We start from the raw sequence: 16,157 nt of genomic DNA, 5'->3' as shown, positions 1-16,157 counted from the left end.
CCGTCAGGCACGGGGGATCCCCCCCTCCCCCTCGGCATCAGGTGTGGGGGATCCGCCCCCCCTCCCGGCCATCAGGCGCGGGGATCCTCCCCCCACCCCCCTCCCGGCCATCAGGCGCGGGAGATCTGTGACCCGGCATCGGACGCAGGGATTAATCTGCCGCAGCCGAGCTCGGTCTACCCTGCACTGGTCTGACGGTCGACACATTAATACATCTCCCCCAGTGTTTCTGCTTTTGCGTTTTTTTTTAAATTGTATTTTACAAATTTTAACACTTCTAAAACAAGTCCTTGTAGAGGTAAATGGCTTGATAAACATGGACATAATACGCCGACAGAGAAGGAGATTTTCTTCACTTTTATTGAAATCTTATATACAAAAAAAAAAGATGAGCCCCATGTTTAGGGGAAGTCGCTGTAGGGTAAACTGAAGGGGTACAAGGCTGTGTAGCGGGAATCTTGCCACAGTAACTTTTCTTCTAGGAAATCCACGGCCGCCACGGTCAAGAGGACGGTGTCGTGCTTCAGCATGCTGTACACGTTTATACCTGGCGCCGAGAGAGAACAGAGGTTACCACAGGTCAGACACCAGAAGCAGCTTAGTAATAAACCATCAGATAACCTCGATTGGAATGCGCCCTCCTGCTACTTTTACATTACACTAAAGGCTCTGGCGATAAGGCTCACACCTACTACCCCCATCTGATTAACCCAGACCAAATCGGGAATCGTACAGGGTAGGCAAATATCCGGTGATACGCACAGACTTATAAACAAAGGCCATCTACCACCAGGATGAATGATTGTAAACCAAGCACATGAACTTACTGGTGTGTGTGCCCCCTCTGGCAGGATCCGCTCTTCTTTAATACTCTTAATCAATGATTTAAAAAAATAAAAAAAAACTTGAAAAATTATGCAAACGAGTCTAAGAAGCTCCAGTCTTTGTAGGTGTTAATGGAACCTTTAGCCCCTGGGGTTCTTTTCCATAATTGTTAAAGCCTTTTTTACTTAAAAACCAGGGCATAAGAAGATACAAGAAGAGCAGATCCTGCTCCTGCCAGAGGGGACACACACCAGTATGTCAGTGTGCTTGGTATATAATCCATCATCCTGGTGGTAGATGTCCTTCAAGGCTGGGTTCACATGACATCACATTCCCAATATGTAGAACATAGATAGAGTGGGCGCACACCCTGGCTACGGTCTACTGTTCACACTCCAGCTGGACTAGCAAATCAGACCCGAGATATAAGATACCAGCTGCACCCATAGAAGACAACTAAAGACGCCTTGACTAGAGTTGTGCCTTGTGTGATGCACAACCACTCCAGGTGAGTAGTTTACATACATACATGTATACATAATTCACTGTTGCAATGTTAGCCTATGAGCAATCTGTTCTTTACTCTCCGTTCCCAAATTTCAATCCCCTAGTGATAAAGATCATTTTAAACCCCTTACTTTGCAATTTTACCCAGTTTTATTGCTGTTTAGCTCCTATCACTCAGTGATGGTCAGTGTAAGATCCAAGAGTGTGGGTGGGGTCTCTCTAAGCAGACGCTTCATGAGTCCTCTGTGCTGCGTGCTGACAATGTGCTTAGATTATCAGAGTACACTTTCATTAGGCTTATAAACATTGAACTAGTATCTGACATATGGAAAAAGAGAAGAGACAGGTCAGATATGAGAGATGATGAGATCCATGAGATGCATATAACACACAATGACACTCAGCTCTGCTAACTCAACTATAACACATACAGAGTCAGCTCTGCTATATGCCTCCCTCCCGGGTAAGGACCGTATCTGTCTGTAGCTAATACAGTAAGTCTCTGCACACTGCTGGTTGCCAGCAGAAAGTGCCTGTGTCTGAGCTGGTCTTGTAATGCAGGGGGAGTGGCAGGAGACAGAGAGCACTGCAGCGTGCAGACAAGAGAAGCTATTCATGAGAAGAATCCGACCATAGTCAGAACATGACGGAGACAGGATGGAATTTTATCTGTGAAATGCTGTATTTTTGTTAATAACAGTGAATTAGAGAATGTGTTATTTTGTAATCCCGAGTATATTTAAGAATCTTGTCTTCGTAGGAGGAATACCCCTTTTAAGGATTTACCACCTTCAGATAACCTTGATATAAATGCGCCCTCCTACGATTTTTACTTCTCACTTTCTTTCCCCAACTTCAATTGGCTTTTTTGTATTCGGAAGTGTAAATAAATAGTTTTTGCCTCTGTGCATTAAAAATATAAACAATACATTTTTCTAATAAAAATGAATAATCACAAGACGGTTACCTATGGCTGGAATTAGATTTATCTTCTTTGAATCGATGGTTGCACCGAGGATATTATCTGGCATGTCTTCATTTCTGTGAAAAAAATAAAAAGACAAATATATATATATTTTTTAGTATTCGTAATTGCTCCTCCCCAAGAGCATCAAGCTCCTCCCACTTATAAGTATTTTGATAAAGGTAACATAGAAAACGGGGAAAACTAGCAGCTTAAATGTTTTCTGTAGTCCCCAGCAATCAGTGCCACAAGTTTGGGCATCCAAGATACCAATTACCATCCTACTGTCAGGTGGGCGTTGGCTCCATTACAGGACCGCCCACCTAGCAGTACAGAGCCAAATTTGCATATTGAGGGTCAATAATTAACAGTAATGACAGAGCTGGTGTAGAAATCACAACTGCTCCAGAATCAGTGCAGCCACAATTATATTGTAAAATACATTAGAATTATTAAAGATGACAAAAATAACTTGTTTTACCCAGCAACAAAGCATAGACTAGTATGAGGACTTGATTTTTCCAGGACGAGATGTAAAAGGGAGCTGCACCTAGGTTGATGGAGGTGGGGAAAGAATTTCTTCAAATGTTTAAGGGAAAAAAAAAATGCTTTGCTTTCCATTTTCTGGCACTTGTTTTTTATTTTTCATACTTCTGTTATATTAGGGGGGGGCTTGTTTTTGTGTGGGGCCAGCTGTATTTTTTTTGTAGTTACCAATTTCAGGGAATGTAAAGCTTTTTGATACCTTTTACACTATATTTCTATGGTGCTTTAGAAAGTTTGGAAATGTGAATTTTTTTTCTAAAACTCTCCTCATCTTCTATCAAAAACTGAGCGGCCGTGCAGCAAATCGGGACAGAAATAGGACCTGCTCTACATTCGGAGGCTCGGCTGGGTCACGGTGTGGTGAGATACAGCGTGCTACCGGGTGTAATAGACCTGCGTGGGGGCCATTAACACAAGGAGGACACTCCACACATGCCATGGAGGACCACTAGAAAAATATGCAAGAATTATGTGTTCCTTCCCACTCCGGGTACTTACACATCTACAATAAGCACGGACTCTCCCCAATTCCGCCGTTTAAAGAGATCTACGAGGTACTGAGGATCCGGGGAAGGAATCTCGATGGAGTCGATTATGAACAGATCGTTCTGTGGGACAAACAGGTAATCAGTGAGTTAAATGGAAGCTGTCAGCAGGTTGGCGTCCTGGAAACAAGCCCCTATATACCTGAGCGAGTTTCATGGTCAGTGCAGTCTTCAGGCCCAGGGCACGGACCTTCATGGGTAACATGTAATAATAACTAGTGGGGCCCCGGGGACCGTGTGCTACTCCACCTAAAAAAAATAAAGCATAACACAACTGTAAGTGACGGGGACACAAGACTGAAAAAAAAAAAAAAAAAAGATCTAAATTGGTGCATCGATAACATGTAACCAAGATCTGACTCACTGACAGCAAGCAGAGCACTTACCTCCTCTCCACAGAGGTGACCGGATGCTGCCCTGTCGCGCTCGGCCGGTTCCTTTCTGTGCCCAGGGCTTCCGCCCTCCTCCTCTCACCTCCGCCCGAGTCTTCGTCTTGGCGTAACTCTGATAAATGTCAAATGTTCTGTAGGTTATGATGTACAGTAATCACTGGGCCCACCCTCCAGGGACCCCCTTACTGGCGACCTGTGTACTTGTAGGACACATACCCCAGACAGGGGAGGCATCGCACACTATCAGGCCTCTAGTAACAGAGAGATACTTACAATTCTTTTGAAGTTGCGCTGCCATATTGCCACCTGGTGAAGGATATCGATCCTAGAACAAAGGACAAATACCCGTTACCCTTAGTGATAACATGGGGGCACCAGGAACTTCTACTGGCCACCCCCAGACCTGGACATGAGGTCCCCCAGCCTTACATTATTGTACACCTCACCTCGGGGGGACATTGAAGACATCGGGGTGCAGCTGCACCAGGCTCGTTGGTTCCTCCTCCTGCTCATCCAGGGTCTCTAACCACACAGTCTGGGCAGATAAGTGCGGGGGCACTGGGTGCTTACAGGATCGCACCAATGGCCGGGAGAGGTCCACCGGGGGGCGCTGGACTAGTAAGAGAAAAAAAATATATGGTTTTTCAATTTTATCTATAATATTCCAATATTTTAGCAACCGCAGCATCTAAGAGGGTTCAGAGGTGTAGACCCCTGATGACTGGGGGTCATTTTCACTGCAGGACTGACTGGAACCCAGAAGTAAATGACGACTTGTAATGACCTATTATAACTGGCAACGTCAGTCCTAGTATAGAGGAGAAGATAAATATGGGAACCACCAGACCATCACAACCATAACTATAAAGGTAGCATAATAACATTATAGGAAATCCACCATCACAATCCATACTGATAGATCCAGGCAACGGGACTGTGGTGATCTTCTTATATTTGTTATCCATGGCCGCCTTCCTTCTTAAGTCAACTTTATAAAATGATGCTGATGAGTCAGTAGGTCTACTGCAGCATTACCAGAGCCCCTCCGTGCTGTAGATTCACCGACAGTTACACTGTGCACCTCCTACTGTGTTCTGAAACTTCCTCTGCTGCAGTGAGATTACATCATTCAATGGGAGGGGCAAGTGCTGGGAGAGCAGGGGGAAACAGTGTAACAGCCTGTGAAGCTGCAGCATGGACGTGCTATGGTAACGACCCCAGTAGCCTTTCTGGCTCATAATTTTAAAAGTTGATTTTAGAATGAAGGAAGCTGTGCATAACAAATATATGAAAATTACCACAATTCCTGGATCTACGAGTAAGTTCCCCTGTTTGATCATGATGGATTTTGATGGTAGATTTTCTTTAAGGTGTAAAAAAAAATATTAGAATAAAAAGTTGTTGCTTTTTGCTCATCAGCTCCCCGATTGGATGAAAGCGAAAAAAAAAAAAAAAAAGAGGAAACAGCCAAGACAAAAGCTACACAGACCCTGGAATGTCCAAGACTAAAAACCCAAAAACAGAAAAGCGGAGAAAAAAAAACCAAGCATTTACGCAAAAAAATAAATAAATAAATAATGGATTTTTATGTTTTAATTCTCAACAATTGTACAAATCCGATCTCCCCAGAAAAATACCAGCCCAAAGAATAAACTCATCACTTTGCTCCATCATAAACAAACAGAAAAAGTTACAAGACGACTTTTTCTTCCCCCAGAAACGTGTTCATAAAATTTCATCCACAAGTCACTCAAAATGACTCTCAAAGAAAAATTGCTGGGGCTGATCAATAGTAAAAGGGGATCGGGATCACAAATGTCCATATCCTAAGGTGAGATTTGTGGGGGTCTAACACCGAGCAGAGTTCTCTGTTGATGATAAACCAGGAAGCAGACAGCGCCGTTCTCTGTGTAGTGGTCAGAACAGGTGACTGCAGATCAGGTTCCCTTCATCTTCATGGTGCTGGTGTGACCACTACACAGAGGACGGCGCTGTCTGCTTCATCTATAGATCAGCTGATGTGTGAGGGCGTTGGGTGTTGTAACCTCAATAATCATCTCTTGCGACCTGATATTTAGATAGATAGTAACACTTTAAAGGGGTTGTCCACTTTTAGCACATTCCAGGACAGGACTTCATCTCACGCACATTTGATGGGTCCATCCTTTAGTCCGGGGGGCAGGATGAGGTTAGCGGGGATGGCCGGTTCATTGGAGAAGGACGAGACGAGCTGCGGAGAAGAAATAAGGTTGTAAATTGTCAGACATCTGATGTATGGAGGAGGACAGGAGGGGGCAAGAGATCTATGGATCCTGGGTGACCACATGACTAGAGATGAGGGGGGCAGGAGATCTAAGGATCCTGGGTGACCACATGACTAGAGATGAGGGGGGCAGGAGATCTAAGGATCCTGGGTGACCACATGACTAGAGATGAGGGGGGCAGGAGATCTATGGATCCTGGGTGCCCCCATGACTAGAGATGAGGGGGCAGGAGATCTATGGATCCTGGGTGACCACATGACTAGAGATGAGGGGGGCAGGAGATCTAAGGATCCTGGGTGACCACATGACTAGAGATGAGGGGGGCAGGAGATCTAAGGATCCTGGGTGACCACATGACTAGAGATGAGGGGGGCAGGAGATCTAAGGATCCTGGGTGACCACATGACTAGAGATGAGGGGGGCAGGAGATCTATGGATCCTGGGTGACCCCATGACTAGAGATGAGGGGGGCAGGAGATCTATGGATCCTGGGTGACCCCATGACTAGAGATAAGGGAGGCAGGAGATCTATGGGTCCTGTGTGATCCCATGACTAGAGATGCGGGGGGCAGGAGATCTATGGATCCTGGGTGACCCCCATGACTAGAGATGAGGGGGGCAGGAGATCTATGGATCCTGGGTGACCCCATGACTAGAGATAAGGGAGGCAGGAGATCTATGGATCCTGGGTGCCCCCATGACTAGAGATGAGGGGGCAGGAGATCTATGGATCCTGGGTGACCACATGACTATAGAGATGAGCGGATTTAAGGTTTGCGTTCAGATGTGATACGGACATATTGCCGGATCGGCTAATCCTCCTGGCCAATCACACCAAGGTTAGTAGTTGGGAATTTGGGGTCCGCTCATCTCTAAGCATTACCAAAAAGCAAGTAAATATGGCGGATACAACAGGACTGAGCTATTATGTGCACATTTCTGTTATGTAGATGTGTCACTCTCAGTCCAGGGGTCTCCAGATGTTGTAAACACTACAACTCCCAGCATGCCACTGTCAGTTTTGCAACAGGAGATGTACTTTACTTTAACACAGCCTATAAGTCTCTAACTACAACTCCCAGCATGCCCCGGGAGGTCTACTACTGGGCGATACCATTTTATAACACAGGACTGGACAATTCTACAGATGAGGACTGCACCATTCTACCGCAGAGGACGATACCATTGTACATATAACCATTGTTATATGACCGGGTGTATCTCTCACCCTTATCCCGGGCGCCCTCCTCGCACAGGTCAGCAGGAGACCCCTCAGCATCATCCCGGACTCGGCTGCACTCACATGCAGGCAGGAAGGTCACTGCACGGCATGACAGGATGACTTCCGGCGCGCGGCGCGTGACGCGGCTGAGGCCGTTGCTGCCAGTACTGGGGGCGACGGTGCCCATAGTATGACGTCGGCGCGTCACTGAGCATGCGCAGTAGAAATATGGACACTGGAGGGCGCCTTTGTATAACAGGAGAACTGTATAGGACGGGAGTAAACTGCAGATAGCACAGAAGGAACATAGGAAGTGCTGAGCTGTTAGAATGGATTGTATTTCTTTATTCAAGAACTGTTTCACTGTTTTCTATGATACTTATGGACATCCCCTTTAAATCATAATATAATCTTTAAAACAGAATAACAATCAGAAACCCACAAATCTTACTGCTTTGTGATGTGCCCCAGTACCAGCCACTATTTGCCTTGTAAACTCAGTAATATTGATCATAGTGATAGCCAGAACTTCTGTGCAGACCCTAGTAACAGCCCTAGTATTCCTGGTAAGCCTAACTAGTATAATGACTTCTGTGCAGGTCCTACTATTCCTCGGATGCCTAATTAGTGTATTGCTCTTTAGTAATAGTTCTGGTGCCGATCTGAAGACTATAATAGTCCCAAGACTTGATGTCTGATAATCTAGACTGTGGAGCTGGATCCAGGAGGAGTGTCTGCAGGTAATGGTTAATAGGGAACATTGATAATAATCCATCAAGCCTAATAAATAGTATTTTGTGCATCATCGCAAGTCAAAACAAAATATGTTGCCTGGAATCACAAACTGAGTATCTTGGGTGACGTGTATGGGTCCTCATAATCCTGATGGCTCACAATGACTCCTTAATAAATACATAACAAACTAGGGGCAAAGGGAAGGGGGTCTTTTTAAAGAGGGTAACAGATTTGGTTAACACATTTACAAATTCCCAAATTATGCTGGACTGATTGAGTGTTGTGGGGGTCACCTGATTAGGACCCTCATGTAAAAACTAAATCGGAGAATCTAGAGGGGGTGTATTTCTCTGTATATGTAAACCAGGTGTTATGTATCATACAGGACAGGACAGGTCCTCCAGCGCAAGAGTCGCTTCTTGTCACTCACCACAAAATGAGGATCCTGATTCTATTGTATAAGACTCCATCGACGTCTTAAGGAACCCGTGTAAGATCACAGTGAGGGGCGTTCACAGATTTCCACATTCTGAAGAGGCTCTATTTGAAATCTTTGCTGATTTCATCTTTTTGTGCTTATTTTAGCAATGTTTACACTCAGCAGAAGTAGCGTTTTCCTCATTTTCAGGATGGACTCCACCACTGTATACACAGAGGAAGAAGCCGCCTCCATAGCACTGCCGGGCCCTGTCACTGACCACAGCCTCGTGCTGACGTTATCAGGCAGGAGACATCACATATCCAGTGTCTCCCGGCCTGGTGGCCTCCTAATCTTCCCCTAGACACTAGCTAAACCCACAAATGGCTCTTGGCCCCGGAGGATCCCATCAACTGCCTCATATTTTAAGGGGGTTGGAAGCCCCATATATACTGTGCTCAGTGATCAGAACCCTGACAACTATCTAACATCTCACGGCCATAGACATCAGATACAAAACAACTAACATCTAACATCTCCTAGCCTGCAAGACCCTCATAGAGCGTTCATTACTAATTTAGTGCTGCTTTCACGATTCTGCTGCTGGTGCAGTCACTGTGTACATACATGACATTACTTATCCTGTACTGATCCTGAGTTACATCCTGTATTATACCCCAGAGCTGCACTCACTATTCTGCTGGTGGTGCAGTCACGTTGTACATACATGACATTACTTATCCTGTACTGATCCTGAGTTACATCCTGTATTATACCCCAGAGCTGCACTCACTATTCTGCTGCTGGTGTAGTCACTGTGTACATACATGACATTACTTATCCTGTACTGATCCTGAGTTACATCCAGTATTATACTCCAGAGCTGCACTCACTATTCTGCTGCTGGTGCAGTCACTGTGTACATACATGACATTACTTATCCTGTACTGATCCTGAGTAACATCCTGTATTATACTCCAGGGCTGCACTCACTATTCTGCTGGTGGTGCAGTCACTGTGTACATACATGACATTACTTATCCTGTACTGATCCTGAGTTACATCCTGTATTATACCCCAGAGCTGCACTCACTATTCTGCTGCTGGTGCAGTCACTGTGTACATACATGACATTACTTATCCTGTACTGATCCTGAGTTACATCCTGTATTATACCCCAGAGCTGCACTCACTATTCTGCTGCTGGTGCAGTCACTGTGTACATACATGACATTACTTATCCTGTACTGATCCTGAGTTACATCCTGTATTATACCCCAGAGCTGCACTCACTATTCTGCTGCTGGTACAGTCACTGGGGGTCATTTACTAAGGGCCCGATTCCCGTTTTCCCGACGTGTTACCCGAATATTTCCGATTTGCGCCGATTGTACCTGAATTGCCCCGGGTTTTTGGCGCACGCGATCGGAATTTGGCGCATCGGCGCCGGTATACACGCGACGGAAACGGGGGGGCGTGGCCGAACGAAAACCCGACGTATTCGGAAAAACCGCAGCATTTTAAAAAAAAATTGTGTCGCGAAAATTTCACTCACCTTCATCCTGGATAGGCCGGTGTATTTCGAGGCATTTCAGCGGACTTCAGCACAGCAGCGCCACCTGGTGGACGTCGGAGGAACTGCCTTGATGAATCCCGGCCGAACCCGAATCCAGCGCAGAGAACGCGCCGCTGGATCGCGAACGGACCGGGTAAGTAAATCTGCCCCACTGTGTACATACATGACATTACTTATCCTGTACTGACCCTGAGTTACATCCTGTATTATACTCCAGAGCTGCACTCACTATTCTGCTGCTGGTGGAGTCACTGTGTACATACATGACATTACTTATCCTGTACTGATCATGAGTTACATCCTGTATTATACTCCAGAGCTGCACTCACTATTCTGCTGCTGGTGCAGTCACTGTGTACATACATGACATTACTTATCCTGTACTGATCCTTAGTTACCTCCTGTATTATACCCCAGAGCTGCACTCACTATTCTGCTGCTGGTGCAGTCACTGTGTACATACATGACATTACTTATCCTGTACTGATCCTGAGTTACATCCTGTATTATACTCCAGAGCTGCACTCACTATTCTGCTGCTGGTGCAGTCACTATGTACATACATGACATTACTTATCCTGTACTGATCCTGAGTTACATCCTGTATTATCAGGATTTATCAGGTGATAGGGTTCAATTTCATGGCTTTCATTGTTTTGCTTCATTAGAGAAGCATGCAGGACTTTTTCATGCTAATATACAAACAAAACAGATTCCAAGATTGTGATCTGCTATGGAATGTGATCTAGTTTCATTGCCCATATTTGACCAGTGCCTTCGGAATGCAGAGGTCAGACATCACTGAACCTGAGTAATACCAACTACGGTACTGATACACTACTGATAGATATACCTACTCCAGGTCCCGAGGGAATGAAGCACGGCACAGGAATTCTCTTTCATTTTACTCTCTGTGGCTGTACCCCCTGGAGACAAATGGATTTTAGGACAATTGGACTATACTCAACAGAGCCAAAAATGAATTCCAAGAAGTTTTCGTCATAAAATAGTTGTCTATATAAATGTTCTCCGAAAAAAAGAAAAATCGAACACTGATAACCAGTCAGTTAAAGACAGATGTGATCTATGAAGTTAGAAAATTAGTTCGGTGCTGATCGATGTCGAGTTCGGTGACAATCGATGTCGAGATGGGTGACGATCGTTGTCGAGTTCGGTGACGATCGTTGTCGAGTTGGGTGACGATCGATGTCGAGTTCAGTGACGATCGATGTCGAGATGGGTGACGATCGTTGTCGAGTTCGGTGACGATCGTTGTCGAGTTCGGTGACAATCGATGTCGAGATGGGTGACGATCGATGTCGAGTTCAGTGACGATCGATGTCGAGATGGGTGACGATCGTTGTCGAGTTCGGTGACGATCGTTGTCGAGTTCGGTGACGATCGATGTCGAGATGGGTGACGATCGATGTCGAGATGGGTGACGATCGATGTCGAGATGGGTGACGATCGATGTCGAGATGGGTGACGATTGATGTCCAGTTCGGTGACGATTGATGTCCAGTTCGATGACGATTGATGTCCAGTTCGGTGACGATTGATGTCCAGTTCGGTGACGATTGATGTCCGGTTCGGTGACGATTGATGTCCGGTTCGGTGACGATTGATGTCCGGTTTGGTGACGATCGATGTCGAGTTTGGTGACGATCGATGTCGAGTTTGGTGACGATCGATGTCGAGTTTGGTGACGATCGATGTCGGGTTTGGTGACGATCGATGTCGGGTTTGGTGACGATCGATGTCGGGTTTGGTGACGATCGATGTCGGGTTTGGTGACGATCGATGACGGGTTCGGTGACAATTAATGCCGATTTAAAAACTGTACTGTTACGATGTATTTTACCAAGATCTGCTTATAGGAGCCAATGGAAGCCGGAGCATGAGTATAAAACACTGTGGTGTTAATCGTCCTGGCGCCATATGTTTAAGCAGCTGCCGAGCAATACGGCAGCTGTATAGATTTTGGCATTGCTTGTAGCAGCTGTCTGTCTCAGATCAAGGTGTTATATGAGACCCTTGGATGAAGACATGAAATATTTTTCCTCAACGTAAACGGGCAATCCTGAGAGAAGTTGATTATAGACAGATGTATTGTTTATACGTGGGTGTTTGATCTTCTGATTTGCCTGCTCCCCCCAATGTCACGTTCCATACTTTGTTCTGAGTCCAGTTCACTTGATGCCATGTCTGATAAGGCGATGCAGATGACATTCCTAACATTGCGTAAGACCCAACCAGCTGTTGTCACACAGTCCTTCCAAAACGTCCTATACATTATCCGAGGGCACGAATGTCCGATATCTTACAGAGAATCTATTGTGAGCATGCCAAGAGGAGGCCCTGGCTGATTTATCTAATCTTTTAATTGCCATATAATTGCTGAAAAATATTTTCTGCAAACAAAATGGCCTCTGTGGTTGGCCGCTGAGAAAATAACACATCTGGTTTTCTAATTACGGAAGGGAACGGGAGAAAAAGTTGATCGCTTCAAAGTCCTTAATGTGTCTGCAACCGTTTAGGGTAAAATATTGTTCCCTGCTCAGGAAGCATCTGCTGAACACATGAAGAGATGGGGGTAGGGGGTTGGGGTAGGGTAAGGGACATATATGTGGCAGACCCCATTACCCCATGATTTATATAATATGATTTACGGCTCAATATTCCACATGTGATACGCTGGACACGCTCTTCTTCGTCTTCGGAGACATGATTTTGATGCATGACAGATTGAAAAACAATCAGATAAACAACGTAACATTGAGGCTTCCAAATTCCATAATTGAAGGATTTGAAACTAATTTGTTGAGATGTTTGTTCGCTGAGCCGGCACGTCAATCCTCCCTCCACACTGAGCAGGACACGTTGGCGAGAGGTAGGATGAGGCCACATGTAGTCCTCTGCGGGGTTCATTTGAGGTCTTCATGATAACTACGACTTTACTGGTTTCTGATATCATAGAGAGAGATCACATTAATAGGGACTAAAAGGGACTTGTATGTGGGCTGAAGATCAAATCCCGATTATTGCCTAGAAGAAACATGCCAACATTTTGTTGACCAATAGGGTAATAATCATATTTATAGATACATAAATAAAGTGATCATACTTGCATTGAACGATTGCAAGGACTATTTTTCCAGTCCCTTCTCGTTGGAAAAAAACAGGAAACAAATACCAATGGACTCCCTGGGGCTCGTTTACTTACCTGGTCCAGTCGCGATCCCGCAGTGCGTTGTCCGACGTGGATTCGGGTCTGCCGGGATTCACTAAGCTTGTGCGCCCGATAACCTGCAGGTGTCGCTGCTGCGCCGAGGTCCGCCAGAGTTCACCTTCTTCTTCCTGGTGCATGTAAGTGCTTGATCTTGCGACACAAAACGTCTTTTAAATTCAGCGGTTTTTCCGGGAAACCCGATGGAAATGCGGCTTTGTTTTTCACTCTTTGTTTCATTGCAGCCAATTGCTATGATCAAAAACATTCTTTTTTTCCTCATTAATGTACAATCTGCCCTCAGTGTTGAGTAGAAGCAGCTTTGGAGCTGGTGCAGCCAGGAGTCTTCTTGGGAAGATGCTACAAGTTTTTCACCCCTGGATTTGGGGATCCTCTGCCTCCTCCTTGCAGATCCTCTCCAGTTCACTCAGGTTGGATGGTGAATGTTGGTGGAAGCCATTTTCAAGTCTCGAGAGGTGCTCAATTGGGTTTAGGTCTAGGCTGTAGCTGATCCAGTCAGCTGTGGGCTTAGGGTCATAGTCATGTTGAAAGGTACGGCCCAGTCTGAGGCCCAGAGTGCTCTGGAAGAGGTTTACATCCAGTATATCTCTGTACTTGGCCTTTAATTGAAACCAATTGTTCTGTCCCTGGTCCCATAGCAACCACCCTGCCACCACCAAATTTCACAGTTTGGATTGTATTTGGTAGATGATAACCAGTGCTTGGTTTTTCTCCACCGTTTAGAATTAACACCAAAAAGTTCAATCTTTGTCTCATCAGACCAGAGAATCTTATTTCTTATAGTCTGGGAGTCCTTTGTGTGTTTTTTTTTTTTACAAACTATATGTGTTTTTTTTAATATATTTTGCACTGTAACCACGGCCAGATCTTTGTTTAGCCACAATTCAGTCTTTGAGCAACTTGGGCAGTTCCTTAGACATCATGATTCTCATGTGCTCTGACATGTACTGCGGTCTTACATAGACAGGTGTGCGCCTTTTCTAATCAACCCCAATCAGTTTAATCAAACACATCTAGACTCCAGTGAATGAGTAGAACCATCTCAACAAGGACCAAGGAAATGGACAGCATGGGAGTTACATATAAGTGTCACAGAAAAGAGACTGATGTGATATTTCAGTTTTTCTTGTTTAATAAATTAGAAAAAAATATCTACATTTCTCCGTTTATCTTTCAAGATGGGGGCAGAGTGCACATTAATGAGCAAAAAAAAAAAAGAACTTTTGCACAGTTGGTGGCTGTCGTCTAAGGTACTTGTCAAATAGGTAGGGACAGTGGGGAATTTTATATCAGGTTGTAGAGGAATTTCTATATATATTTTCTGGCTTTACTTATCTTAGAGATTAGATAAATTTAGTAAAAGGTGACCAGAAGTGACCAGAAGTGAAAATGTCTTTCTGACCTCACTCTACACCATCCATATTGTTGTCAAATTATATGTAATTGTGTGTCTGGGGATTTGATTTCCATTTTCTAGGGGTGGGTATAGGGTCAATGTAGTCCCCATTGTTATGACACTGATAATTAATGAGCATATACACCAAAAATAGTTTCTTTAGTTTCTGTGACAATAAATCCATCATTTCTTGGGATGGAAGAAGCAGAATTAAGTAAAGTTCTTTATTGTACTAAACCAACCTCACCCTAACCCTATTTTAGTCTTGGGTGGAGATGATCTTCACAATTATTTCACTGTATTTTTACCACTGCTGCTTTGAGACTCTTCCAAGCTAATAAATTGACTGCTGACGGGAGAGTCTGGGCCCAAGCTAAATCAACACAAGCTTGGACTGTCTGGTCACATCAGAAAGGATGTCAGTGATACATGACTGGTTTAAGATGGGAGGCCTGAGCAAATGGAACAAGAGGTCCCCAGAACAAAAGCAGAGAGTGCAAGGAAGGTGGGGGGAGGAATAGAACTATCGTAAGGGGATATCGAGAAGGAGGGAAGGGAAAGGGTGAGAATTAGCAGATGTAAATATAATTGAGACCAGAAGCTGTGCAGATCCCACCAGGATGACTGGGAGCTGCTCTGTTGACGAATGTCAGGGGGATAGGAGGGGTGCAACGGTTTGGCACCACACCAAAACAATTTCCTCTGAACTGTGTGACTCCCTCATCCAGGAGATATTTACAACACAGGAGCTCCTCATTTCTCGTATATTCTCGGTGAGTCTGAAACGAAGGGAAAGATTAAATTATTGCACGGCCAATCAGCTAAGTTATATTGGATGTGATGAAGAAGACTACAAAGGTTTTTTCCAGTTTTTGGACCACTAGATAAAATTTTAAGAACCAAATTCTCCATAAAGACAGAACATGTCCACCATAGTAGACCTGATTGGCTTCAACGTCAGCTTCAACTGAGGTGGTTCTTCTCCTGGGTCTTTTAACAATTGCTGGGCTTGTTGAATCTCCCATATGGTTTGAGCTCTATTGTAGTTTATGGGATGAGATGCTTAAAATGCCATATTATGGGCAGCAATGAGCAGGGCGGCAATACGGCGATTCACGCTGCCACAGTTGATGTAAATGTCAGAGAAAAAGTTTTATTTTTTATAATAAATTTTCATACACTTTTAGGGAATCATCAAATGAGAGATGGATGGGGTCCATATTTAGAGTCCTATCCGACAGCGGATGTGACCAAACTCTCCTTAACTGGCTTGGCTTTGGGCTTCCCTCAAGAGTATTTTCCCAATCAGTACTCGCGCTTTACCCCTGTAGAGAGATCTGGACTTTGATGTCATAGGGTTACCAGGATGTCAGTAGTCCCAGTATAGCTGACCTGGGTTTGGGCTGCTCGAATACATTTGTGGTCAATCGACGGTCAATAAAATTACCCTGGTTCATGATGAAGGAGGAATCAGTGTCACCACAGAAGTATAGTAACAAGATACAGAGATTGGGACCAAG

General features: G+C 44.7%; 2 protein-coding genes across 4 annotated transcripts in view; both read right to left on the bottom strand.

Annotated features, from left to right (window-relative positions):
- PDE4A (phosphodiesterase 4A) overlaps positions 1-16,157 on the bottom strand; it is an 873,456-nt gene that overhangs the window by 681,514 nt on the left and 175,785 nt on the right. The gene's annotated exons all lie outside the window — the stretch shown is intronic.
- LOC140128089 (large ribosomal subunit protein uL4m-like) lies at positions 343-7,431 on the bottom strand. The gene is made up of 9 exons (XM_072149472.1): positions 7,272-7,431; positions 5,928-6,009; positions 4,226-4,394; positions 4,053-4,104; positions 3,774-3,891; positions 3,530-3,636; positions 3,341-3,450; positions 2,300-2,373; positions 343-547 (listed from the first exon to the last, which is right to left on the bottom strand). Exons 1-9 carry the CDS (start codon positions 7,323-7,325, stop codon positions 402-404), a joined length of 912 nt encoding a protein of 303 aa, XP_072005573.1. The 5' UTR covers positions 7,326-7,431; the 3' UTR covers positions 343-401.

Source organism: Engystomops pustulosus, chromosome 4 (genome assembly GCF_040894005.1).
Source record: "Engystomops pustulosus chromosome 4, aEngPut4.maternal, whole genome shotgun sequence".
Lineage (NCBI taxonomy): Eukaryota > Metazoa > Chordata > Amphibia > Anura > Leptodactylidae > Engystomops > Engystomops pustulosus.
This window is presented reverse-complemented; position numbering and strand designations above follow the sequence as displayed.

Excerpts from the sequence above, each read along its gene's own strand:
- LOC140128089 (XM_072149472.1), bottom strand. The coding sequence starts at position 7,325 with ATGATGCTGAGGGGTCTCCTGCTGACCTGTGCGAGGAGGGCGCCCGGG. Across the intron at positions 4,105-4,225 it reads GTCTTCAATGTCCCCCCGAG|GATCGATATCCTTCACCAGG; the intron begins GTGAGGTGTACA and ends CCTTTGTTCTAG. Across the intron at positions 2,374-3,340 it reads TCCGTGCTTATTGTAGATGT|AAATGAAGACATGCCAGATA; the intron begins GTAAGTACCCGG and ends TTTTTTTCACAG.